The following is a 27,313-nucleotide window of genomic DNA, read 5'->3' on the forward strand; positions in this document are numbered from 1 at the left end:
ACCAAAACCAAAATAAACAATACAACAAACCCCCATAAAGCAAGAAAACAACATCCAAATACAAAACAAAACATACCAACCAACCAACCAACCAACAAACAAACAAACCCAAAGAAGTCCTCCAAACTGTAACCAATTAAAAGCACATAAAACAACAAAAACAAAAGAAAAAACAAAAACAAAACCAACAGAAAAACAACTGTGGAGTCCCTATTATGTTGGTTAACTACTCCTGATAATTAATACATTTTTTTATAAGAAGAATATTTATAAATAATACTGAAAGCACCCCCAGTACATCTGGCTGACCCCTGGCTGACCCTTGGATAACACTCAAGGAGTAGGCTCAGTAAAGCTGAGAAAAGAGCAAAGTGCCTGACTTGGGTCTAGAGCTGATATCCAGTGTGCAGTTTCAAGCATATGGTAGAGCACGCCCTTCCCATGAGGCACAGGGCCTGGCATGCGCACGGACTGTGGAAGGACACAATGCCTCCACCAAGGCTGTGCTGCTTCCTCAGTTTCCACTTCCCTTCCAGTAGCGCTTCGCTCATTGATTCGCTGGCCATTTGGAGCTCTGATGTGCTTCAAGCATGTGTGCATAAAATTGGATTTCCCCCTTATGCCACTCAGAGAGACTGCAAAGCTAGTATGCAACACCCCTCTCCCGTGTCCCGTGTGTGTGTGTGTGTGTGTGTGTGTGTGTGTGTGTGTGTGTGTGTGTGTAATGTACCTCAATTTAAAAAGTGTTGGTTTCCTTGGGGCTGGAAAGATGGTCCAGACAGGAAAAGCACTGGCTGCTCTTCCAGAGGTTCTGGGTTCAATTCCAAGCACCCATAGGGTGGGCTCACAACCATCTGTAACTCCAGTTCCAGGAGATCAGACACCCTCTTATGGCCTGGGCGAGCAGTGGGCACGAAAGTGGTACACGGATGTATGTGAAAAACAAACTATCCAAATACACAAAATAGAACTTATTATTTTAAAAATAATTTTTAATAAGTGTTGGTCTCTAACCTGATGGAACTGCTTCACCTTGCAAACCTGCAGTAAATCACCCTTACGCTTGAGATAAAGCATACTCCCGCACTGACCTTCAGGCCCTGGATTCCTTGGCTCCCTTCCCACCTCAATTGTCACACGCTGTCACTTGGATGCTCCCGCTTCTCTCCATTAAGTATTCTTTCTTCAAAGAATGCGATTCGCAATGCGAAGAGATTTAGAAATTGTTCTAAGCACAGCACCAGACTCGATAGGACATAGAAGGGGCCAGGAGTGGTCCTTAGCCTGAGGAAGGAGAAAGAGAGCAGAGTCAAGGCACAAATAAGCAGGTAGGTAAATCCCTGCTGAGGTGATGAATTTTATAAAACAAATAAACATGACTATTTGCTGCACCAGAGATCAATAATCCTCTTCTATAAAAGGCAAGGTACTTTTTTTGGTTTTGTGCTGTTTAACTACATCATTGACAACAGGCAAATGAATAAGACAGGTTGTTGTCTGATACTCGGTACGAATTTACAAAGGTTTGGGCCCTGGGTCAAAATTTTCCAACCTTGGTGCTACAAAATGAAGCACAATGTTCTCTTGACGCTTGCAATTGGATCAGCAGAGAAGACCCATCTGGGGAAGGGTGTTCCAGCAGAGACTTTCAGGAAGGCAGGTTTGTTCTGGGAAAGGAAGGAGTCAGCAGAGAGGTTCTGGCTGTTCCAAGGCCCGCCAGGCGGGGAGGGTTGGCTAGAGTGTGGTCAACCAGTGTCAGTTAAGAGGAACAAGGACAAGGAATATCTGTGGGGTTTGAAGATCAGTGTCAGGAATGTGGGTTTTCTTTCAAGTGCGAGAGGGAATTACTGAAGGGTTTGAAAGTGGGGTGATGGCATCTGGCATATGTGTTCAAGGATTCCAGTCTGTGAGTCTGTGGTATGGAATGGATTGGGAAGAGACATGAGGGAACCATGGACCCAGGATAACCTTGCTCGAAACCTGTGAGCCTATCTACATGTATTTGGTGTCTATACACTGATTTTATTGGCCCTATGAGAGCTTATCATTCATGCAAAGTAGCTGCAGCTTCTCAAAAGTACAGTATAGGAAAGAGAACTGTTTGTCCAAAGTGATCGAGGTAGGAAGTCAAGCCAGAAAATTGAATCCCGAAGTTTGAGTCACTGCCCACAATCTTTTGGTGTAAAGCTGCTTTTCCCATCACTGTTGACAGCTGTGTGGTTGAACAGTTTCCAGATCCCTTGATCCTATGGACTTGGGGGTGGGGGGGAGCGGTACCACCTTTGACTTTGTGGCTTTTGTTGCTAAAAGCCTGTATTTGGTGTTCAAGTGCAGGAGACCCAGCGATCTCATCAGCAGCCTTCTCATTCCTGACACTGTGAACCCGAGGAGGCACTTCATTGTGGCTACTTAGAATTCCGCTATCCTGACAAAACAACCTGGTCATCTTCAAACAGAACCCTGAGGATGCCCAAGCCCCTAGGAGACAGAGAGAGGAAGATAAATGGGGGGGTCAAGAGGAGAGAGAGAGGAGAGAGAGAGAGAGAGAGAGAGAGAGAGAGAGAGAGAGAGAGAGAGAGAGATCAAAGGCGTGTGTGTGTGAGATCAGGTAGAAAGGGATGAAGATCTTGAGGAGAGGAGAGGGCTTCCTTCCTCTCAAGTATTTTCTTCTACTGTGCTGAGCATCTAAATACGATTTTTAAAAGGAAGAAAAATTTACCCTGACAAAAATGTATTAACCAACCTACTCCGATGCTTCAATATTTACATAAAAGTAAAGCAAGACCTAGAGAGATCAAACAATATGCCCAAGATCCTACAGAGTCAGTGTGAGGATGAGGACCAGAAAGAAAACCCAGCTTGTTACCTTGAGGACCCCTGCGATACCACGTGCCAGGTCATCTGAATGATTCAGCCCTCCTTAAAGGTGCAGTTGAGCTGTTCGTTTTGCCTTTGGAAGATTCCCTCCTTTGAAATGGGTTTTAGCCCCAAGTTACAACTCATGCTGGGGAGGTTGGGTAGCAAAAGGAGCATTCCTCCATTGCTAGTGCAAGTGAAAACTTGTACAGCCACTATGGAAATCAATATGGGGGTTCGTCAGAAAACTGGGAATCAATCTACCTCAAGACCCAACTATACCACTCTTGGGCATATACCCAAAGGACGATCCATCCTGCCACAGAGACACTTACTCAACTATGTTCATAGTAGCATTATTCTTAATAGCTAGAAACTGAAACAACCTAGATGCTGTGGGATGGTCTGTTTGTCAAATATGTTGCTGATTGGTCAATGAATAAATCACTGATTGGCAGTGGCCAGGCAGGAAGTATAGGCGGGACTAACAGAGAGGAAAATTGAGAGAACAGGAAGCTGGAGGGGGAGACACTGCCAGCCGCCATCAGGACAAGGAAGATGTGAAGTACCGGTAAGCCACAAGCCATGTGGCAAGATATAGATTAATGAAAATGGATTAATTTAAGCTATAAGAACAGTTAGCAAGAAGCCTGCCATGGCCATACAGTTTGAAACCAATATAAGTCTCTGTGTTTATTTGGTCGGGTTTGAGCGGTTGTGGGACTGGCGGGTGGCAGAGATTTATCCTGACTGTGGGCCAGGCAGGAAAACTCTAGCTACAAATGGCGCCCAACGTGGTGGCAAGAGTTTCCACCTAAAACCTAAGAAAAAAGATTCTAAAACAGAGCTAAAAACAGCTTCCTAATTGTCTCTCTCAAATGAGCGGCAGCTGCCGGTTTGAGCTACTGGCGGGTTGCTGGCGTGCGCGCTCAACCTGCAGTATGGCGGGAATGAGGCCTCTGCAAGTGGCACATTAAGCTACATTGTGGATTTAGCCTTTGCTAGTACAAAACAAAAAAAGAGGTTTCTGGGCTACACGCTGCTTGGATAAAAGCATAGACCCACGATAGCTCCCAGAGCTGGCGGTAAGCATACTGCCGCCATGTTGGGAAGCTGAGGTGGGTGGAGCCAGCAGCCACAGCTGCTGCAGCTTAAAGCAATAGATTCACAGTAAGACAGATTCAGATGTAATAGTTTACAATGTGTAAAATATATGTAGGCTTGAAAGAGACAAAAAAGATGATATATACAGTATAGAAACAAATACATAGTTTTAAAAAATAAAGTCTTCAAAGAGACAGTAAAATTAATATAAAAAATAAGCCACGTGAAGATGAATATTACACAGAGAATCTGGATTGTGTTGTCTTTGGGATTTTTAACTGCAAAAAAACATTTGATTATAAAAGCTGTTGAGTTATGCCAAAATGTATATTTTAAAGGTATCTTGACTTCAAAATTTGGATATAGGGATATGTTGCTTTGGAAAGGAGATTCTACTTTTGTTCCCACAGAAAGCCAGAGGCTATGGATTTGTTCCAGATTAAGATACATCAGGTTTGACCAGCCAAGACCCCCTGAAAGGTCTCCGATGACACCATGGCCCAGATGATCCAACATCCAAAACCGTTTCAAGACAACTGGCTCAGATGATACAGCCTCACGGACTACTCCATGATCCTAAAATTTTCTTTGTTTCCCCAGAAGATACAGCGCCCCCCTCCAGCAGGAAGTAGTAAGAGAAGCTACGCCCAAATTCCCAAATATACCAAGCTGACTTTGGAGATGTGTAAAGGTTAAAACCTTCCTTTTTAAGAAAAGAAAAGGGGAGGTGCTGTGGGATGGTCTGTTTGTCAAATATGTTGCTGATTGGTCAATGAATAAATCACTGATTGGCAGTGGCCAGGCAGGAAGTATAGGCGGGACTAACAGAGAGGAAAATTGAGAGAACAGGAAGCTGGAGGGGGAGACACTGCCAGCCGCCATCAGGACAAGGAAGATGTGAAGTACCGGTAAGCCACAAGCCATGTGGCAAGATATAGATTAATGAAAATGGATTAATTTAAGCTATAAGAACAGTTAGCAAGAAGCCTGCCATGGCCATACAGTTTGAAACCAATATAAGTCTCTGTGTTTATTTGGTCGGGTTTGAGCGGTTGTGGGACTGGCGGGTGGCAGAGATTTATCCTGACTGTGGGCCAGGCAGGAAAACTCTAGCTACACCTAGATGTCCCTTGACCAAAGAATGGATAAAGAAAATGTGGTACATCTACACAATGGAGTATTACTCAGTTGATTTTAAAAAATGATATCATGAAATTTTCAGGAAAATGGATGGAAGTAGGGAAAAAAATCCCCTGAATGAGGTAACCCAGATCCAGAAAGACAAATGTGGTATATATTAACATGTAAGTGGACCTTAGCTATTAAGTAAATGATAACCAAGCTACAATATGTAGACCCAAGGAGGTTAGGTAAAGAGAATGGCTTAGGGGTTGGCGTGGGGAGATGCATAGATCTTCCAAGGAAGGAGAAATAGAATAGATTTTGCAGATGGACTGGGGTAGATGGGGAAGGGAGCCAGAAGGATCAGGTGTGGGAGGGGGAGAGCAGGGAGAGACAGCTGGAATTAGGGGACATTTGGGGGGAAAGGGTGTTGTAGAAACAGTGCAGTGGAAACTTCCTGGATTCTATGAGTGTGATCCTAGTGAGGACTCCTAGTAATGCGGGATGTGGAGTCTGAACTGGCCGACTCTTGTAGCCAGGGAAGGTGCTCAGTAACGGAATGGGGTTGCATTCCGTTGAATTGTTAGCCAAGTGGGTCCCTCGGAGATGCCCCAAACAACCCAGGCTGATGCTAAGACAGAGGGTTGCTCTTTGCAAATTGGCATTAGGGCCCCATTGCCAAGGACAACATCCACACAGCTCATGGGAGGGAAGGAGGTTGAACTGGTACCTGCATGGAGCCTTCACCCACTTTCTTTGGTTTTGGGAAAGTAGTCTACAGGCTACTGAAAGAGAAACATGGATGCCAGCCCAGCCACAAAACCTTTGGCCTACAATCTTTCCTGCCTGCAACATGTGCTGGGGCAAGAGTATCGCAGAACTTGTGGGAGTGGCCAACCAATGTCCTCATTTAACTTGAGGCCCACGACTCGAGAGGCCCATGCCTTTCACTGCCTGGATGGCCAGGAACCTGAGACTAGATAGCTCAGAGACCTAGGATAGAACCAAACATGACTGGCCTAAAAAAAAATAATAATAATAAAAAAATCAGTGAAATGATTCCTAATGATATTCTGCTATACTCATAGATTGGTGCCTTGTCATCAGAGGGGCTTCCTCTGGCAGCAGATAGGAGCAGATGCAGACACACAGCCAGATGTTATGTGGAGAGAGAGTCTATATTGCAAGTCTCCATTGGGTCCCTCCTCTCAAGCTTAGAGAAGCTCTCAGAAGAGGAGCAGGAAAGATTGTAGGAGTCAGAGGGGATGGAGGACACCAGGAAAACATGGCCCACTGAGTCAACGAAGCAAGGCTCGGATGGCCTCATAGAGACTGAAGCAGCAAGCTCCATGCCTGCCTGGGCCTGCACTAGGTCCTCTGCATGTATGATGTGGCTTGGAGCAGGTGTGTCTTTGACTCTGGGCCTGCTCTTGGGACTCTTTTCCTCCTGGGGGGTTGCCTTGTCCAGTTGTGGTGTGAGGGCTTTTGCTTTGTCTTCTGCATTTTGTTTTGTCGTGTTTGGTTGCTGTTTCTTGGTGCCCTGCACTTTTCTGAAGAAAGACAAGAGCTGGAGTGGATCCAGGGTAGGGGAAGGCTGGGAGGAGTGGAGGGAGAGGAAACAGTTGGTGGGATGTATTGTATGAGAGAAGAATTTGTTTCAATTTTTAAAAAAAGAAAAAAGAAATGTGTTTTAGCTGTAGTTTGTTTCCCTTCTTTTCAGTAGGTTTTTCTCTCAGAAATGTGATTTTCATCAAGTAGGGAAGGGCAAGATGAAATCTGAAGACAAGGTCGAGACATTTCTCTTTTCTTCATTGCCTATGCATGTTCACTGGGAGCACCGAGCATATTTTTCGGCTGTCTGATTAAAGACTGCCAGGCTGACATTGTGCAGTACCTAGCTAGCTCTACCAACCTCCCAGGATTGAAGGACCCGCGCGGTGTTCTAGGGATGCTAGCCTATTGCTAATAGTGCAGTGCCATCTGCTGGTGATGGAAGTATTTACAGTTGCCTGCCTGAAATTGGTAATCCTCGAGGTGATGGATGGCTCCTCTTTGTTTTTAATATTGCTTTAACAGTATTTAGAGGAGCGAGGGGAGGGATAGGATAATTTCATTGTCTTATAGAAGAAATCCTCTTCATTGCCTGTGAAAAATGACGGGGTCTGTGCCCTCGCCAGAGAGCCCAACCAGCCGGGGAGAATGTGCCTGAGTGTGCAGATCATTCGCCAGGCGAAAGAGGAGCCGTAGGAAGCAGCAGGGCGCCACCTAGTGGACCCATACAGTCTGTGCAAGAATGCAAGGGTGAAGCTGGGTTTCACAGATCTCCAAACCTTTGGAGAAATAGATAAAGCCCAAGTGTCTCTAGCTACCTAGACTGCTGTGAGTTTAGAAGCAATATCTTCCCTACCAGCTGCTTCCCAATCATGTTTTTGCTCCCTTAAGTACAGTATAAAGGTTTCAAGACAGGTTGCCGTCATGCAAGGCTTCTCTGGATTTCGTCCATTGGATGGCATTCAAACATGGATGATCCTAGAAAAACCCTCGAAGGCGACAGGAGCTTGGACAAACATTAACTCCAACAAGTGCTTCCCCCATTTTTTTTTTCTCAAGAAATGCCTTTGCCAGCCATCCTCTTTAGCCTGGGGCACCTGTGAAGGAGGGCTCTGCCTTAAAGGGAACTGTGCCGATGATGTGATGAAATCAAACTAGTTGAGATGAAGGCTCCTCCTAGAGCAGCGGTCCTCAACCTTCCTAATGCTGCGACCCTTTAATGCAGTCCCTCATGTTGAGATGACCCTCCCCCCCCCCAGCAACCATAAAATTATTTTCGTTGCTACCCCTTAAGTGTAATTTTGCTAGTGTTATGATTTGTAATGTAAATATCTGATATTTCCGATGGTCTTAAGGGGCCCGCGGGTTGAGAAACAGCTGTCCTGGATTATCCAGCCGGGGGCGGGGGGGGGGGCGGGCAGAGTCACTGTGATCATGAGGATCCTTGATAAGAGGGAGCAGAAAGAGGAATATCAGAGCTGTGCACTGTGAGAGAGGGAAAGGAGGCTGGAAGGAGTTGCCCAACCCTGCGTAGGCCTCAGCAACCTGTACTAGAGGCAAAGACTGGATCTACCCTGGGAGCCATTGTCTTGATTTTGTTCTCCGAAGGTCCACTTCAGATTTCTGATTGTTAACCTCAAGAGAATAAATCTTTGTTGTTTTAAATCCCTGAGTTTGCGGTGATTTGTTTCGGCAATGGAAGGAATGACTCCATTGCATACCTTAATAAATCAACCTTTTTGCATCACCATTATGCTGTGACAAGATTATGAAATTCCTCATCACCAGCAGATATTATATTCAAATTTCCTTGATTTTTTTTTTTTTGGCTCTGCTCATCTGTTGATGTTACTACCAATTTAACGCATCTGTTTTTTCCACTGGAGCGTGAGCTTGTCAAGGTGAGGGGTCCATTCTGTCTAGAAGCAGATCCCTTACAGTGCCGGGGTTCTAATACCAAGTGTGTATGTGATAAGAACAAGCCGATTCAGTGCCAGAGAACTTCATCAATGATAGTTTTGATGAGCCTGGCTCATGGTGGGCAAGCACTCTACCATAGCACCAAACTAGACCCCCCAGAGTAGGACGTTTCCGTGTCCTAGAGAGTCTTTAATCAAAAGAAAGAATTGCAGATCTGAGACAAGAGGCTCACACTACAGCTATTCTACGCTTCCGGTAAGTTTGTGCCATAGCTAGTCCACACTTCCGGTAAGTTTGCGCCACGGCTCTCCTCCACTATCTGTAAGTTGGTTACTTTTAGAAGGAGACAACAATTCAGGATTTTCCTGTGCATAGAGAAGTCTATTGGTTGAACAATTTCTAGCCTTGGGTGCAGTGAGCTCTTGTTTTGGTATTATGCACTCATTGCCATGATGTTGTATTGTGATGCTTAGGATTTTTTTTTTCATGCTAACGGCTGTTCTTATAAGAGATTTTGGTGACTAAAGATGAGGAAATGAAATGGTATTCTTAGTTTTAATTAAACATGCCTACTTTCAATTTCTGCATACCAAGCAGGGGGCTTCATGAATTATTCCAGGTGCCATCTAATTGTCCAAACATTAGAAACATTGTTTACATAAATTATAGACAATTTATCTACTAAAATTTTAATTGAACCTGCCTCTGGAAATTACTATGAATTCTGTTTTACCAAACAGAAATTGGTGTCTCAGAGGAAGATGGGAATACCATCGAGATTGCTTTAGAGGGAAGGGTTATAACTAAGTGTGTTAGTTATCTCAGTGTTCTGTTTAAGACACATAATTATGGATTCAGGCTCTATAATCTATAGTTGTATTTGTCTTTCAAATAGGCTTTCTAGTGGAGTGCACCTGCCTACTCAGTCTTAGGGGTAATCTCTGCCCTGGATTCAGTTGCTTCTATTACTGGGTAGGAACCTGAGTGCCTGTGTAGATACATGAACTAATCCTGCTGAATACTCAGCTAAGTGCAGGTTGAGATCAGGCTACCAACAGTAACACTTTTAGTCGACTCTGCCACCCATTTCTTGACATTTGTTCTACGGCCTAAATTTTAAACAAAAATGTTTTCATCATATTGAGTCGGTAAGTACAGAGATGTCATCAAAATCACTTCGGAAGTTACTCATGTGCTGTTCTATCTTTTCTGCTTGCTAAACACAGTTTAAGTAAGAACACACTAAAACAATGATCCAGGCACTGAAGATATGATTGCCACTCCCTGTTCCCATTTAGAAAACATAGTCAGAAGGAAAGTAAGTTTTTGAAACCAACTATAACTAGTGGTTCTCAGCTTCCCTAATGGTGCAACCCTTTAATCCTGTTCCTCATGTTGTCATCCCCAACCATGGAATTATTTTCGTGGCTACTTCATAACTGTTTTGAATTGTAATGTAAACATCTGTGCTTTCTGATGGTCTCTTAGGTAATCCCTATGAAAGGGTTGTTTGACCCCCCCAAAGGGGGTTGTAACCCACAGGTTGAGAACCGCTGAGCTATGACACTAATGTAAACACTTGGTACAAAGTGCAGGATTTTTGTTTTTTTGCGGCACTCAGATGGAATCCAGGGTCTTCCACATCCTCAACAGCTGCTCTATCACTGAGCTGCATTACAAGTTCCAGAAGTAAGTTGGACTTACCACTCTTTATTGGCCATAGATCAAAAAATCATCCCCAGCCGGGCGGTGGTGGCGCATGCCTTTAATCCCAGCACTCGGGAGGCAGAGCCAGGCGGATCTCTGTGAGTTCGAGGCCAGCCTGGGCTACCAAGTGAGTTCCAGGAAAGGCGCAAAGCTACACAGAGAAACCCTGTCTCGAAAAACCAAAAAAAAAAAAAAAAAATCATCCCAAGATAGGATATCAAGTCATATGCTATCTATAGAATGATAAGGTAGAGAGTACACACAGGTAAGCGAAAAATGTTTAGTAATTTTAGACACTGTGTGTGTGACAGTGTAGAGGAAAGAAAGTTTCACAGTGTGGGAAATGCTGGGAAAGCAGGCAGGCACACAGGCTCGGAGGTGGGCACACTGACCTTTGGAGTCACTTGAGCAGGTGTTTGGTAGAAAGGTCATTCCAGTGTCAGAGATGCTGGACTACAAAGAGGACAGAGTGAAAACCTTAGAAGTCTCATGTGCAAAGCTGAACAAAAATAATAAAGGCCATGGTACATCTAGAACATTCTCTATGGAAGCCCGAATCTCCCATTGCCTTGTTTCTTGTCTCAAACTTTCTATAGGAAAAAGGAATATTGATGTCTTAAGAAAAGTTTCCCATGTAAGTCCTGCTACTTATTGGCAAATGCCCTCCTTTTGTTAAAAGATTACCTCAAGAGGATGACAAACACTTGAATAAAACCTTTCTGAAGGTATTATTATTATTATTATTATTATTATTATTATTATTATTATTTATTATGGTTTGCTTGATACAGGGTCTTACTGTATAGCTTAGACTGGCTTTGACCTTATGGTAATTTCCCTGCTTCTGCCTCCTGTGGGCCAAGAAGTGTAGGAACCATGTTTGGCTTCTACCTGAAGCTTCCTTGTTTTTATCTAGGGACCCTTTGGGTTTATGTTGAACCCTCTAGTATATTTATTCTTTTGTTTAAGGATAAGTACCTCCATAAACACCTTTATGCAAGGAGTTATGGGACTAGGTCCAAGTGAAGCCATAGGCCCACAGTATTGTGTATGTGAATGTCCTGTGATTGTGGTGGGAGGGGTTTCCTTCAGCTCCTACAGCGGACTCAGCTCGGCAACAGACACACCTGCTCTGGCATCAGCCTCCTGTAGGAGCAGGTATCATCAGGTCAGGCAGAGCACCTGCCTGGACGTTGGCTACTCCCATCTTTGAAAGGCTGACTGAGAATGCTAACAGCAGAGAGCAGGGCAAAGGCAATCCAACCATAAATTGTTCTTCGCATTTGATGGGGGGGGGGGTTATAGGTCTATAAAATCTGAGCAATTTTTGACTCTTGGATTTGTCCATTCCCTCTCATTTGTTATAAAAAGATTCAAGGAACCATGTAGTCTGGCAAGAAAGGGAAGATCAAAGGCTGAGTGATCAAAAGCTCTGTGTGTGTGTGTGTGTGTGTGTGTGTGTGTGTGTGTGTGTGTGTGTGTTGTTTAATGCAGGATTTTAATGAATCCATTTCTCGTAGGAAATTTTAGCTTATTGACTTTATTTTTTCCCACAAGATCATGCTGTAATCCATGAAAATCCATTTTGTTAGCTTTAATCATTGATCACTGAATGTTGCAAAGGCTTCCTGGCCTATTTGAAATCAGGAGAATAAGCTTGGAGTTATTTTAGTCTTCCTTATACTTAGCACGTATATTGTAAGAGAAAGCTTGCAAAGGACCACAGGTTAAGATCCCAAAGTAGTCGGGCGGTGGTGGTGCACGCCTTTAATCCCAGCACTCGGGAGGCAGAGTCAGGCGGATCTCTGTGAGTTCGAGGCCAGTCTGGGCTACCAAGTGAGTTCCAGGAAAGGCGCAAAGCTACACAGAGAAACCCTGTCTTGAAAAACCAAAAAAAAAAAAAAAAAGATCCCAAAGTAAAACCCAGGCCAACTGGCTCCTCTAGAAAACTGAAGAGAATAGAGTGTTGGGCACCGAGAAGAAAAAGCACTGTCTTTTCAGGTGTTAATTATTGTTAACAGCCATGGTAAAAATACAAGAGGAAGGGAACATAAAGGTTGAGCAGGTATTCTGGGGTTCAGTTTCAGGGCTTTTGGTTCATGATAGTTTAATCTGGTGCCTTTTATACCTTCAGTGAGATTGAAAATCCTGGTAAAAGCTCATGGCAGGCCTTACCTCCTGGTGACAAGGAAAAAGAAACCATCAGTGCACCCAACTCTTACAATGAAGCCCCGCCTCCTAAATCTTCAGTGGACCCACCTCTTCCAATGAAGCCCTGCCTCCTAAATCTTCAGTGGACCCACCTCTTCTAATGAAGCCCCGCCTCCTAAACCTTCAGTTATCTTCCTATGGGGCCACAGCTGAGGATCAAACCTTCACATGGACATTTGCGTGACAATTCAGAGCCAGACTATCACACTGTAGGGGTTGACTACTGAGTTTACTTAGAGAGGAAGAGGTACCATCTCTCTTTTTGACAGATATATACATTCATATTACCTCTATTTATAAGGTACCCATCTACCTTTCTTTTTATTGAGAGATATTGGTGCTTATACTTATCTATTTATCTATCTCTCTATCCGTCCATCCACCCATCCATCCATGCATCCACCCAACCACCCACTCATCCACCCATTTATCCATCCATCCACTCATCCACCCACCCACCCATCCATCCTTCCACTCATCCATAATCTATCTACTGATCAATCTCATCTAACCACACATTCACACACATATACTTATATAAATACACTTATACATACACATGTTTCTGTTTTTATTTGAAGCCAAAGCCAATGTTAAATATTATAGTATATAGTATATGAGAAACATGTGAACACACTCACACGGTTCTGTACATACAGACTCACACAAACACATTCACACACAGTTGAACTCATATACTCAGCCACACTTATACACCACACTCACGTATACTCTCACACTCTGATACACATACTCTTAAATACACTCTCACTCTTACGTATACTCACCTACACACACACACATACATACACGCAGTCATTCACAATCATTCAATCACACACAAACATACATGTACATACTCACACATTTACTTCAACAACTGTAGTGAATAGGTCTGTGGTCTTCACATGAAGTTAAGGTTAGCTTCTACTAAGGGATGTTAAATTAGATTAAGGGACAAATGGCCCTTTCCAGGAGATGCCAGGTGCTCCCCGGTGTTCTTAGGCTTGAAGTTCAGACAAGAGGAGAAGTAAAAGCAACAGTCTCCTCTGGGCCTCAGTACTGCTTTATTATCCATGAGGGACACTCAACTGTCCTCTGCTGAATGTCCAGGCCTCTGGAGGACCATGTTCACTGGCTTGGACAGTATGCAACAGTCGTTAAAAAAGAAGCGATGTCTCTTGGATTCTGCCCTTGCTAGGATTTTTGTCGACATGACTCAAGCTCGAGTTGTCCGAGGAGAAAGAACAGGAAGGGACATCTGTCTTTTCCTTGTGAGTCCCAGCACAGGGGGCCACAACAGCCCAGACTGTGCTTCAGGAAATAAGGAAAAATGTAACTGAAAAGGGGAAGGAAATAAGCAAAGCATTTCTGACTCCAAGAGCTTTTGTTGAAGAAACACTGACTGTGTCAACCCATGGAGCAAATGACAGAGAAAAGATCTGAGGAGAGAAAAGTATTTCCCAGGGAATTGGGAATTATTTGGAAAAATAAAAGCGACAGCCACATCAGCCATCCCTTAACAGGCTTTGTGTATTGGAGAAGAAGAATCCTGCTTCAGAACTGCTACTGACTTCTCTGTTACTGTGGCAAAAGTCTAGTAAAATGTTTTTTAATTTCCATGCTTGTGATATTTGCTTGGAATTATTCTGGAAAGGACAATGTCATTTTAAGAATACCCAATTTTTTTTTGAAGTTTTTTACTTTTGAAGATTTTTCTTTTTTAGTCTCACATTGATTTTAGGGGACATTGTTTACCTTACTGGTCATTTACTTGTATATTATGGTTTCCAATTGTGTGTTTTTATGGGTTTTGTGTCTGCATCTGTGTGTGTGTGTGTGTGTGTGTGTGTGTGTGTGTGTGTGTGTGTGTGTCTGTGTGTGTCCATGTATGTGGACCTGTGAAGATGTGTGTGTGTGTCCATGTGTGTATATGTATGTGTGTGTGTGTGCATTTCTAGTGCTCTTTCTTTGTTTCTTTTTGTTTGTTCACTTTATTTTAGCCTTATTTATTTGTCTTTTTTATTTGCCTGTTTGTTTTCTTTTTTTTTTTTTTTTTTTTTTGGTTTTTTGAGACAGGGTTTCTCTGTGTAGCTTTGCTCCTTTCCTGGAACTCACTTGGTAGTCCAGGCTGGCCTCGAACTCACAGAGATCCACCTGGCTCTGCCTCCCGAGTGCTGGGATTAAAGGCGTGTGCCACCACCGCCCAGCTGCCTGTTTGTTTTCTTAAGAGAGAAAGAAGGCTTGGAATTGGAAGGGTCAGGAGGTAGGGAAGATCTGGGAGGAGATGAGAGAGGGGAACTAGTGATCAGAATATATTATATAAAATCCTTTATTTTCAATAAAACAATATAATAAAAGATTCTTAGTACTATATTAAAAGATTCTGTGTGGTGTATAAACACATATAGTATTGTTAACCGAAATTTTTGAAGAAACGACTTACTTGCGGATGGAAATGCTAACTGGAGATGGGTCAAGGTGCCAACCATTTTTTTCACAAGGCATACTTACCACCCTAAATATTAAGCCATGAAATGTGCCAATTTCCTGGTCATTTATGCATCCTTCTCGTCCCACTCCACTTATTTCCAGAACCGTAGGACAGGCCCTGTGGTCACGATGTTTGTAAATTCGTATTTGAAACAACTTACAAGGAGACTGAGTCCCGGAAAGCCAGCCACACGCAGCATTGGCTGCTGAAGTGCTTTTCGGATCTCCGGCAAGCCGTTCCATGGAAAGCAATGCCCCAGAGCTTACACACAGCTGCCTCTAACTTAACGTTCTTCAGAGAGAAAAGTAAGAACAGTTATCCCTGCTGTGAGGCCCAAGCTATGGGCTTGCCAAATGGCATCCATGGATGCGGCATTTTCTTTTCTTTTCTTTTTTATTAATAATTTGTTTATGCGTTTTTCAATGGCCCAGCGGTGCTCCCCTTCCCCCTACACACAGTGTCTATCTGGCCTCTTGCTGTTCTCCACTTCTCCTTGCGGGCTTCACACCTTGCTGTAACCCACAGCCGGCGGTGGGGAAGAAATGGGGTTTTGTCGCTGGTGCCCACTTGGCATTGGTGGTTGCTAGACCACCGTCTCCTTTGCGTGTGGGAGTGAGTCTTCCTGCAAACTCAATCTTTAGAAACAACAAGTATGCTGAAAGGACTAAGTCATATGTGCAAAGAAGACACATATTTTAGAAACGAAGAGGTATAGAATAGATGTATTCCTTGGGGAAACAATCTACATTAAATAAAATTAAATGTCTTACTGGGCATTAAGCCTTCAGCCTTTGTATTTTGTGTTTTAGTGGAAACTGGTAGGATTCAAACATTAACGAGATTAAACATCACCATGGGCTTCCCATGCTGGAAATATTTGTGTTGCTATCACTTTCCTTTCTTCACAAGTAAACTGAGGCCAACAACAGGTAAGAGATACAGATGTACCCACACTAAAGACTGTTCACTAGCAGGATAAATGTTTTCTACAAAATGACTCTGTGACATGTGGTCTGCCTTGTGTGACCCCTTAAGAGTAAAGGTGCTGTTGGCTTCAGCAAAATGCGATCGACTTGCCTTTCTGAACCTGATAGCCATCATATCCACTGTTTTCTCCAGTTCCTCTCATTTAATTGGTTACCCCTCTTGTGGCTTACCAGCGTCCCTGAAGGCTGTAATGTGGCTTTCTCAGGTACAGAAACTTCTAGACAGATATTAAGTGAATCCAAGCTAACATTAGGCTGAGACCTCGTTGAGATTTAATTGCAGTCAGCTATCTAATATAATTTATTTTTAATATATACACATATATATTTAACAGAAGGTTACCCCCAAACTGTCTAGGAACTACTGTATTTTTTGTTCTCCAATTGACCATTGTTCTCTGAATAAACGAACCACCAAATTCTCAAGAATTTAAATTTAGAGCTCTTGAAACCATGGTTGTATGGTATTGAGAACCAGCCCTAAAAATTCATGGTTAGGATCAAAGACAAACTTAACATCATGATTCAAACTTCACAAAAATGTAGCTGTGAGCTGTGGAGATGGTTCCATTGTTAAAGAGCTTGCTCTGAGAGTGCGAAGACCTGAGTCTGGACCCCCAGAAACCATGTAAATAGCTGGGTATGGCAGCACATGCCTATTATCCTAGCAAAGACCAGATGGGAGATGGAGAAAGGTGGGTCCTGGGGAACTCCTGAACCACCTATTTCGGGCTATGTGGTGATGTTCCAGGCCACTGAGAGATTTTATCTCAAACAAAAAGGTGGAAGGTGCCTGCTGTGGTTTCATTGTGAAATGTTTCCCATAGCTCACGTGATTGGTCACGTCATCTGTAGCTGGGAGTGCTGTTTGGGAAGGTTGTGGAATCTTCAAACGGAGGAAGCTTGAGGCCATTGGTGGCAGGCCTTGATGCTTTATAGCTTGGACCCTCTTCGTGTTCAAACTTTGAGTGTGGATGCACTATGAAAAGCAAGGTGCCTGACCTCGCCACCATGCCTTCCCTGCTGGCTGGCATGTCTTCCCTGCCACGAGGGCCTGTATCATCCTTATGGAACAATGGCCAGAATAAGCCCTCTCCTTCAAGTTGTTTTTGTTGAGGTATTTTATCATAGCAAGAGAAAAAGAACTTAGATAATGCCTGAGGACTAACATCAGAGGTTGTCTTCTGTGATCCACATGTATGCTGTGCACTCATGCACCTGCATCACATGAATGTGTACACACACACACACACACACCACAACTGGGACAAAACAGAAACCAAAGGCTTTTGGTAGGGCTATTATCTGCTACGAATGTGGAGAAACAACTGTAAGTGAAAACCTCCAGGGGGCTGGGGATGGCTCAGAAATCAAGAGTATTTGTTGTTCTTGCAGAGGACCTGAGTTTGGTTCACAATGGCCTGTAACTCTAGCTGCAAGGTATCCAGCACCCTCTTCTGGCTTCTGTGGACACCTGCACATGGGTGGCATGCACACACACACAAACACACACACATACACTTTAAAAAAACCCTCAACCACTATCCAATCACAACTTATCAAGGCAGGTGGATGTATCTCAATGAGCCGAACATTCTCTCTTCATGTGACCCAGCCTCATGGCTTCATGTTTTGCCCAAGAATATGAAAAATATGTCCACACAAAAATTTGGACATAGACAACTATAGCAGCTCTAGTGATAGCTGCCCAAATTTGGAAGCTGCCAACATGTTTCTCAGCAGGTGAAGGTCTGCCTACATATGAGTAAGAACAGACAATAGTGAGATATTAAGTATTAAAAAGAAAAGTATTATTTTTGTCTTGTAGTGTTTAGACAGAATACCACAGACTAGACCATTTATAAAGAAAAGCATATTATTCACATTTCTGGAGCCTGGGAAATCCTCTCAAGGTGCTGGCACCTGCCAAGGGCCTTCGTGCTCAATCGTGTCATGGCAAAAGGCACAAGGGGAGGAAAGATCACTTGTAATCAGGAGGAAGCTGAACGTGGTTTTATACCAAGCCTACTCTTGTGGTGCCTAAACCAACTGTGGTGATGACATACATTTGTGCATGAGTCTTCAGAGCCTAATTTTTTAAATATCTTAATTTAACTTTAATGATGTATCTGTGTATGGAAAAGTACATCTGAGTGTGGGCGCCTCCTGAGGCCAGAAGGATCTGATCCCCCTGGAGCTGGGGTGGTTGTGAGGTGCCCGATGTGGAGTCCTCTGCAAAAGCAGTATGCTCTTTAGGCTGCTGACCCATCTCGCCAGCCTCCTAATCTGCTTAGTTAGATGCTAACTCTGAACTCTGTGGCACTGGAGGTCAAATTTTGGAGGACACAGTCAAAGCATAATAGCTATCACCGCTGTGCTTCCCATCTATCACCCATCTCCAGCCCCACCTGCAGGGCCTGTGTGAGACACCCACTCCTATCTAGTGGCCTTTCAGTCCCCTTCAAATACTGTATTCTCTCCTTAAGGAAACAGACAGAGCAAGTTCCATGAGAAACATTTCCTGGTGGGCACGCTCCCTTAAGCAGTCACCCTCCCTCCTTTCTACCATTTCGACATTGTAGCACAGAGCACAGAGCTCTGTGTTCTTCTCAGGAAAGACTGATTTTCTTGGTTCTTTCGGTTCTGTAGTATCTGAGCACAACCAGGCCAGTGGCTACTACTCCAGTCTTGGTGACCTCACTTCCACCAAAATACAGGCTTGCCTTGCCTATGCCCTGTCACATATTGTCCTTTCCTGTGGAGACCTGAAGTTTTTTTCTGTCCTCCCCAAGTTTGGTCCGGTTCCCTTCTCATTGTCCTTCCAGTCACCTCCCTAATTCCCAACCGGACTCAGCTCATTTGACTAGCAGTCTCTGAGACCATGCTGTCCCTCTGTCACGCTCACGCCTCTCCAGTTAGGACATGGAGCTCTTCCCAGAGAGCCTGGTCCCAGCCCTGCCATCGCTCTGTAGCGTCCTTTCCACACTCTGCCATCGAACCTTTCCCAACTACGTTTTTACTCAGTGCTCTGGGCTCTCTGACCTCCGTGCCTGGAAACTTTCCTTACGCCCAGTCTCAACTGACTGGACCAAACCCTCACTCAAGCTCCGCTACTTCATAGCTCTGTCTGACGTTCTAGAAGCTTCTCTTCAACGTTCCCTGCAGCCATGCTGACCTTGGATCGTTCCTTCCTATCTAGAGTCATGGAAGAAAGCTGCTAAGTGTGTTGAGGTGAGAGGGAACTAAAGTCTTAGGATTTGGCTTGGTCCTGGGGAGAGCACTTATTTTTAATTACTAGCCTCCCCCAGATGGAAGGCAGGTACTAGCATTTCTTCATAGAGTAATGATAAAAATTACACATGATGACTGATAACCACTGACATCCAAAGAAAGGCATTCATGGATTTTTATGAGTTTCTTTCCTATGAAATTCAAATTACTCCATATTTTTATATGAGCTTCCTAGGGTAAGAAAATATTAAATCTTCCCTTTTCCTTAATCTCCTAGCAGCAAGTAGACTATAAAGGAAAATATTTGAAAATTTTCATTTTTATTCTTACTTTTTCTCAAGGGAGGCAGAAAAAAAAGTGTAACACAAATCATTTTTCCTGGAAAAAAAGAAAGGAGGTAATGTATAAAGGAGAGAGAAAAAACAAAAAAGAAACAAGTGTAAAGTGGTGGAAGATTAGTAAGGAGTGGGAAGGAGAAAGATTAAGTTTGGATATGAAAGAGCAGCACATTGTTTAACTGAGAACTCCGAAGCCTGGCCAAGGCACTGCATTTACAAAGCCCAACTCATGCAGACTTCAAAAATGCTATGAACACCGAACAGCGTGGACATCAAACAGGAGTTTCTTGTGAGCTCCCTGCTGCTGCTCACCCATGCTTTCAGAAGCGACCTGATCGCCCAGGTCTGCAGAGGGGCCTTGAGCAACTCCTGTTTTCTTAACATGACTTGGCTCAGAGTTGTAAACTTTGGCTTGGGAGGTCTGGTTTTGCAGTGACCTGCCAAAGAGCCTCACAAGTTAGTGCTGGGCACACACTTTGCTGAGGAAGAGCATGAGCCAGAATTGGCCTTGGCTCTGCAGAAAGGAATGATTCTAAGTTACCAGAGGAAAAGGGAAGTGGGGTGCCTCTGTTCTGATCATGCAAGCAAAGTTAACTAAAACTGACCGGTTTCCAGGTCTCCCATAATGGAAACAGCCGCTGTAACTGTGAGAAATATACCTCAAGCCCCAAATTCTACATAACACTATTACATTCCTTTTATTTCTTTATTTTCTTTTTCTTTTGGGGCGTGGGGAGTGGGGGGAAATGCTTTAGACTTTCATTAAAAAAGCAAAAACAAAAACAAAAAGAACTTAAGTTATGTTTAAGCTGCCACACAGCCTGGCTCTGTATCAGTTATCCTAAGAAATTCTAACATCAGATTGCATTAATCCCAGGATCTGGATCTTCGTCACATATTCATTCCTAGTGTTTTGGCAAAGTTGCCCCATGTCATTGGACTTATTGGTCATTTTCCAATTGTCAAATAATTTTTTTCCTGCTTGAGAGTCAGAAATAGAAACATTCACTCATAAAGGAACTGAATAATTTGGAACATGAACAACATAAGTATTTATTTGAAAGATCATTTTCCATTTCAGTAAAACGGCAAATCCGCCTTAGCAGTTTCTCACCACTAATCCTAGTTTGCCCTCACAGCTGCTGCTGTCCACCATACTCAAAGATATTGCTACAGAAAACCGTTTCACAATTTTTCCTAGAAAAAAAAAATATAGTCTCTCTAACGGAAAAATAAAGCTGGGCAATCGAAAGCTAAGATCTGAAACAAACTGACATGGACACAAATAAATAAATATGTACAGGAGAGACAATGCCAATGACAAAATCTTCATACAGCAAGAACTAGAGGCAAGAATGGACATTATCTCAGGACTCTAAAGCTCGAACGCAACACAGGGGGAAGAGAGGGTGGGAGGCGAGGAACCGGGCTCTGAATTGGTTCTGTTTTATGGGTGGGTGTAGGCTGACAGCTGACTCTCCCGTGGAATTCCTGCCCCATTCTTCTGAGGAGCCAAATGCAAATGAAGCCACATACTTGGAACCAAAGGTAGAATTTGGATCAGTCTTTTAAACCCATTTGCAAATATTTCTAGTCTGGTATTTCTTCATTTTTTTTTTTCCTTACCTGGTCATCAGACATTTTTAAAGTTGAGCCGACATTATTGCCAGATATGAAAACAAAACAAAACAAAAACAAAAAGGTTTTCTCTGATCTGAATACTTGTAAGTAGAAATCAAAAGCAAAGCCATTTTTTAAAGCTATGTCAAAATTTTTATTAACTAAATATGCACTTTGTGCAGAAATCTCACAATAGAAAGCTAATTAAATTCTATCATGAACACCTAAGTTTGGGGGATATGTGAATATTTAGTGAATATTTAGTGACTTAAATTTTACTATATGTATCCTCTGGCACAATGAGCAGCCTGCAAATATAAGCCCCAAGGAAAGGATTGACTCTACTGAAGCGAATCATAGTGACCTTAAGATTTACTATCCCTTTCTCCTAAATGGCCTCCTCCTCTGTGAAAGCGAGGCCTAGCAAAGTTCATGTCCACCACAATGGCAGTCCAGCCTGTTACAAAATGGAATGGCAACAACATCCCACCACCACATTCTATCAACATCTTTTGCAGCCTGGCAAATGGCTTTATGATTGACACTCTGTGAGACTAGAGGACCCTTCAGCTTGAAAAGCCTGCAAGTTCTTCTCTATCTTAGCTGAGAATGATCTACTTCCCACACAGAGGTTCAGGTCTGGCCTCTGCCTTCTGACTGGCTCTGTCGCAATCTCTTTGCTTGTTCTCACTATGCCACTGTCCCACCAAATCTGGAACTTCCCAGAGAGCCCCGAGCAAGGCTAAAGCCAGCATGTACTGAGGCCAGTGGACAGGATTCCACCACTTGAGAACAAGTTATACCCTCATTAGCAAGCACACATTGTTCAGGGTCATTTAGGAGTTAGGTAAGCTGCTTAATGCTATGCATGCCTTGCATGCCGCAGTCTGATTCGTAAATATCACACCACAGAGTAGTGTATCTGCCAGCCCTCTTTAGGCTCTTACACACTCTGACTGGAGGGCTCAGTGCAAATAGTTTTAAGACTAGCAGTTGTAGACCGACATATTTATAAATTATTGATTAACTGAGACAGTTAATGGTCCTTGTGTATGGTCCTTGGAACAAGATTATCACCAGGGGAAGTCAGAGGTCTCTGAAGTTTATGTGATCTGAAATGTCTTAAAATCATTAAACCAGGGATAGACTCAAAAGCGTGGTCTTTAAGTGGTGAGAGGCCATTGCATACAGGGTGGTTATTGGGAATTCTCATTCCTCTCCTGAGCCTGTGAGCCCAATGCACAGTGAAAGAGGATGGGGGTGAAGGGGGTTGTGCACCAAGTTTGTTCTTAACTTCCTGGAAGCCCGCTTTAATGCAAAGTCCACATTCAGCTGGATTCATGTGCATGGGATGATGGTGATGCTTAAGGTGTATGTCTTGAGATATTAGAAATGTATACAATATATTAACTGGATCAAATTTCCGAAATGTTTTTTTAGCAAGGTATGTTCATGAAAGTTAAATATTTGACATAACAGGAAAAGAGCACATTTAATATTATGTGGGTCAAATAGTAAACATCTCTTCCACTTACGGTTGACATTTCACTGAACAAGAACAAGATGCTATATTCATAGAAAACAGCACTGGAACAGAACCCGGGAGCGTCCAACATCACTACAAACAGTGTGTTTTCCTATGTAGTCTTTATGAAAGTCAGGCCACATCCAAGCCTAACCATGAGATGGGGGTAGATGAGATCTAAACTAGAATCGCTCTTGAGTTTCTTCCTCTTGTGTCCTCTAATTTTAATGCTTTTCCCTCAAATTCTGATGAGTTTGATTCCACTGCTCATTCTGAAAAGTCCCGTCTTCTTGCGTGTTCAGAGTGTTCTCAGTTCTCAAGTGTGATGACTGAAGCTTGTCCACGGAAGAAATATTCTGAGAAGATGAATTCTGCATCTCACAAAAGCTTCCCTAACAACATCCAGTCCTCGATTCTCTGTAGTTACCTAGGGAACAGCACGCTGACTTCCGCTGGACGGAGTTTTTGCTGCTTGTAGGGCTTCCCACTTCTCCAGACAGGTTTTCTTTTCTCTTTCTCTTTTTCCCCTCATATCAATGACATTAAAACTTTGTACTGTGGCTGAACGTATCTGACAGGATAATATTTTTATAGAAGTTATCGGAGTGGGCATTACAGTAACCTTTGACCTTATCAATAACCTGATGGACAGGGATGATTGACGTCTGCTCTCCACCAGCATGGGTCAGTTTTGACAAGGACTTGTCCATGGATGTGCTGTCTGTAAGAAATGATGCAAGAGATTCAGTTGTGGGATGAGCTAGATACAAGCCCGAGGTCATGACACTCAAGAAGCACACCATGGAATGGAAGCTCCGGGTTCTCTAACAGGTTAGGGAATGGGCAGCACTCAAATACGTTCCTCCTTCAGATGCATTTTTAATATTCACTGAATGTCTGCTTGCCTTCAAGTAATTTCTCTTGTGGCTTGTATAAGAAAATATTCCCCCCAATGCCATTTTTCAGAGTTAACGAATAAAAGAGCTGAACATTTTTTTTTCCAGTTGCTTCTGGAGAGTAGTCTTTCATGTTTATTTTGATTGACATTTACTCTCCAAAAGCACTTAAATTAAATTTTATCAAAATTTGTTATGACAGTGTCAAATTTACATATGAAGTAGAGTGTAGTGAGTCTCCTCGCACCTGTGAACTCAGAGGCTTCTATGTTTTCATTTTCCCCACTCTATATTATTTGTAAAACGTATCTTTGATATCATATCTTTTTCATGAGTATTTCAGCACATTTTAATTCGGTTTTTAACTCATTCCTGACTTTGGGGTCATTTGGCATATATATTGTTGGAAAAAAATAAACCTCTAGAATTGGCTCAGGTAATGTCTGAAAGTTAAAACCCATACCACCCTTATTATCTACGTAAACCTTTGTGTTTCTATGAATATAATTAGTGTCTGTCTTCCCCCTCCTGATACACTTTGGGAAAAGTTTACCCTCAGATTACCCAGATTATAGACTTCAGAGTGATGATAAAGGGAAAAAAATGGCTTCACTTAATCATTTCTCCTCTATACTTTGTGAGAGCCACAGAACACTGATCTCAGTAGCCAGAGTTCCCAAATTGCAGTATTTCCTTGAAGCCTTTTATGTTTTGTGTAAACTGGACCCCGCAAGTGAAATGACCTGTAAAATGCATCAGTAAGTGACCAGAGTCCAAGTCATCTCCGTGGCATCTGCTGCTCCACCACTGTTCTGTATTAGAGCAAACACCAAATCAAAAGATGCCTAGAGCGGGAAGTGACAGTGTCATCCCATACTAAAGGAAACCAGGGAGAAAAAGAGATGATTCTTGGGAAGATGGGCAGATGGAATCACAGAATGAAGCATGTCCTAGCACTGATTAGAAAAAAGCTTGGAGGAGTCACAGACAAGCTCCTGCCCATGAGGCTCTCAGCAAGCTGGTTGATTTTGTGCTTCCTTCGGGTTCAAAGATCTCCTAGCTACTGGTTTTCTGTTGAGGATTTTTTAAATTAAATTAAATATAAATAATGAATAATTTGTGCTTGACATTTTTTAGCAAACCACAAGTCCTCAGGGAAATGTTGAAGATGCCCTCTTTCTGCTTCCTGAACAGTTTCCAAGGGTATGTATTTTTAGAGACTGTAACTGATCCCATTCCAAATACATGATCCCACAGGATGGTTCTCCATACTCTCATAGAGTAGAACTCTATGTGTATGAATCCAGTACATCATATACATACATGATGTCTCAGGGCTTCTGGTTAAAAATTACATTATGAGTAGCAAAGATTTAGATTGTGTATCTGAAAACCAGGGGCCAGAGATATGAACCGTTATTTGACATATATGGAAGGCTCAAGCAGATAAAAAAAAAATCACCACAAAGCAGCTTGCAATTGAAAAATTTCTCATTCAAGACTTCTATAAATGTACCATGATGTACCCAGTAATCCAAAAAACATTGGAAAGTAAAAAAAGAAAAAAAAAAGTCACATCGTCTAACAAAAGTTTATTAAGCACTTCCTTTTTTTCTTTTGTCATTATATTAGATGACATGTAACTCATTCTTCTGGAGCATAGTACATATGGTACATTTCTTAGAAGGCATGGCTTGCACACCCCATGCAGAGAAGAGCCGGCACAGCCCACTATCAGAAATTTCAGATTCCAGCTCAGTGCAGGAGTACCATTGTGCTAGCTGAGAAGTACTGTAGAGAATAAGCCATTTGCTGGTGTGGCAAGAACCTTAGCTTAGTCCATGCAGACGTTCTCATTACCTTGTAGAAATTCATGCATCCAAAAACAGCAGTATAAGTTACCTGAATGTTCCACTTTTGTTGAAGGAATTCTCTTAGGAGAAATTATCTACACCATAAACATATGAATGTCCAGATCAATTCCAAGAAATAAACCAACTATGTATTTTTGAGGTTATGCGGAGGTTTTCTGCACATCCCAGTAGACAGCCATCCCACTAACAACTGGCAGTGAGTTAGACTTGCAAATGAACTGTAATTTGAGTGTTTGCAACATGAACAAGTATAGACACTTCACATATCTCATTCCTTTTTTTAGAAAAATGTCACATATTAGTGTTTTCTGTGCCATTCACCTCTGCTCATATGTAATAACTAAGTGGAGTAAACATTTTTAACTTATTTCCATTACACTCTTAGATGTATCTTTAAAGAATGCAGTGTGTGCCAAGACACTACAGCTGTCTGTCAAGGCATAGTTAGTATCTGAAACTGGAAATCCAATCATTTCCCTTTGAAGTTAAAGTTTGAGCCCTTATCTCACTATGCTGCAAAACATTATTTGTCATGAGGATTATTTGTATATATGTTTAGTGTCAGAACATGTGGCCACAGTGGCTGTGCTGAACAAACAGAGCACAAACAGAAGCAATGTTTCTGACAGTCCTTATGACTTTATGAGGATTCTGCTCTCCATTCTTTCATATTTTATTTGCTAAAGGGTAGTGACCACTTGCTGCTCCTCATCACTTCCAATAGTTAAGGAACTAAGTCTTAAACAAAATGTACATCTTACATTGTGCTCCTTCCTGCCTCCATACCAACTTGCCGGGTGTCATCCAGGCAAGCTTCATAATGGGTTGGAAATGTTTTGCTCTTTGATCTCTATGTTTCTAAATAAAAATTACTTTACAAATGAAGCATCCTGATTTCAAAGAGAAAACTCTTGCAAGTTAAACTCTGAAGTTATAATAACATTGAGAGGTAGTGATACTACAGCCACAGACTAGACATGGTTGGGTTAGAAAATACTTTAGATTTAAACTTTACAATGCTGATGGATAAAGTCTTCAGCTGGACAGCGTAGTTCAGGTAAATCTACAATCACCCTCTAGAAGGCACTGGGATCATCCAGTCAGTGTAAGTCAGTTTTGAGACGACAATGGCTAGATGGGAGAAAACCCGGGGGAAGCTTTACATGGCCAAGAAGGACTCACCTGAGTGGCTGTTTCTTTTGAAATAGGTGGTGGAACTGGATTTTGATTTGGATGTGAGATATGTTGAATTGGAGCCAATGGAGCTTGAAGATAAAGATTTCCCCAGGTTATCAGAGCTCTTCTTGATAATATTGGTAGCTGTCTTGCTCCAATCTGAAAGGACAGGACTTTATGAGTGGGCTTATAGAAAATACAAGCCGTCCCAGAAATCCATTGCTGTGTCATTTAATCTGTCCAGCACAGCCAGTTTCCTAGTATCCTCAGTGACTGAAAGAGACTGACATGGAAACAGAAAGAGGCTAGGGACAGAGAGAACTGTCTTGCTCTGACCCCACGCATACGGTATTTAGTATCCCACTTCAATACCCTATAGGTGAGAAGCGTTTGCAGGTGTTTAAAAAATTAATGGCATTTTCACTCAAATGTTATGTATCCTAAGAACAGTCTCTTCACCTAAAATTCAACTGAGAGTCTAAAACTATGGCAAGGTGGATCTACGACAGTGGAAACTGCAGATATGAATTGCCAAATTAGACATCAAAACTTGAGCTTTTTTGTTTTTGTTTGTTTGTTTTTGAGACAGGGTTTCTCTGCATAGTTTTGGTGCCTGTCCTGGATCTTGCTCTATAGACCAGGCTGGCCTCAAACTCACAGAGATCCACCTGGCTCTGCTTCCCGAGTGCTGGGATTAAAGGC

The 27,313-nt window shown here is 42.7% G+C and overlaps 1 protein-coding gene across 3 annotated transcripts in view; it reads right to left on the reverse strand.

Annotated features, from left to right (window-relative positions):
- Positions 1–23,185: 23,185 nt before the first annotated feature.
- The window catches only part of Adgrg6 (adhesion G protein-coupled receptor G6), a 126,749-nt gene continuing 122,621 nt past the window's right edge, over positions 23,186–27,313 (reverse strand). For 2 of the 3 annotated variants that reach the window (XM_052751093.1, XM_052751094.1), the window contains 2 exons: positions 26,618–26,770; positions 23,186–23,386 (listed from right to left, as the gene is read on the reverse strand). In XM_052751093.1, coding sequence (XP_052607053.1) covers positions 23,208–23,386; positions 26,618–26,770 — 332 coding nt within the window. In that variant the 3' untranslated portion in view covers positions 23,186–23,207. Of the gene's footprint in view, positions 23,387–25,463; positions 25,510–26,617; positions 26,771–27,313 lie in introns of all 3 variants that reach the window. The other variant, XM_052751095.1, reaches the window with a different exon arrangement.

This window comes from Peromyscus californicus, unplaced genomic scaffold (genome assembly GCF_007827085.1).
Source record: "Peromyscus californicus insignis strain IS unplaced genomic scaffold, ASM782708v3 Scaffold_22__1_contigs__length_63687245, whole genome shotgun sequence".
Lineage (NCBI taxonomy): Eukaryota > Metazoa > Chordata > Mammalia > Rodentia > Cricetidae > Peromyscus > Peromyscus californicus.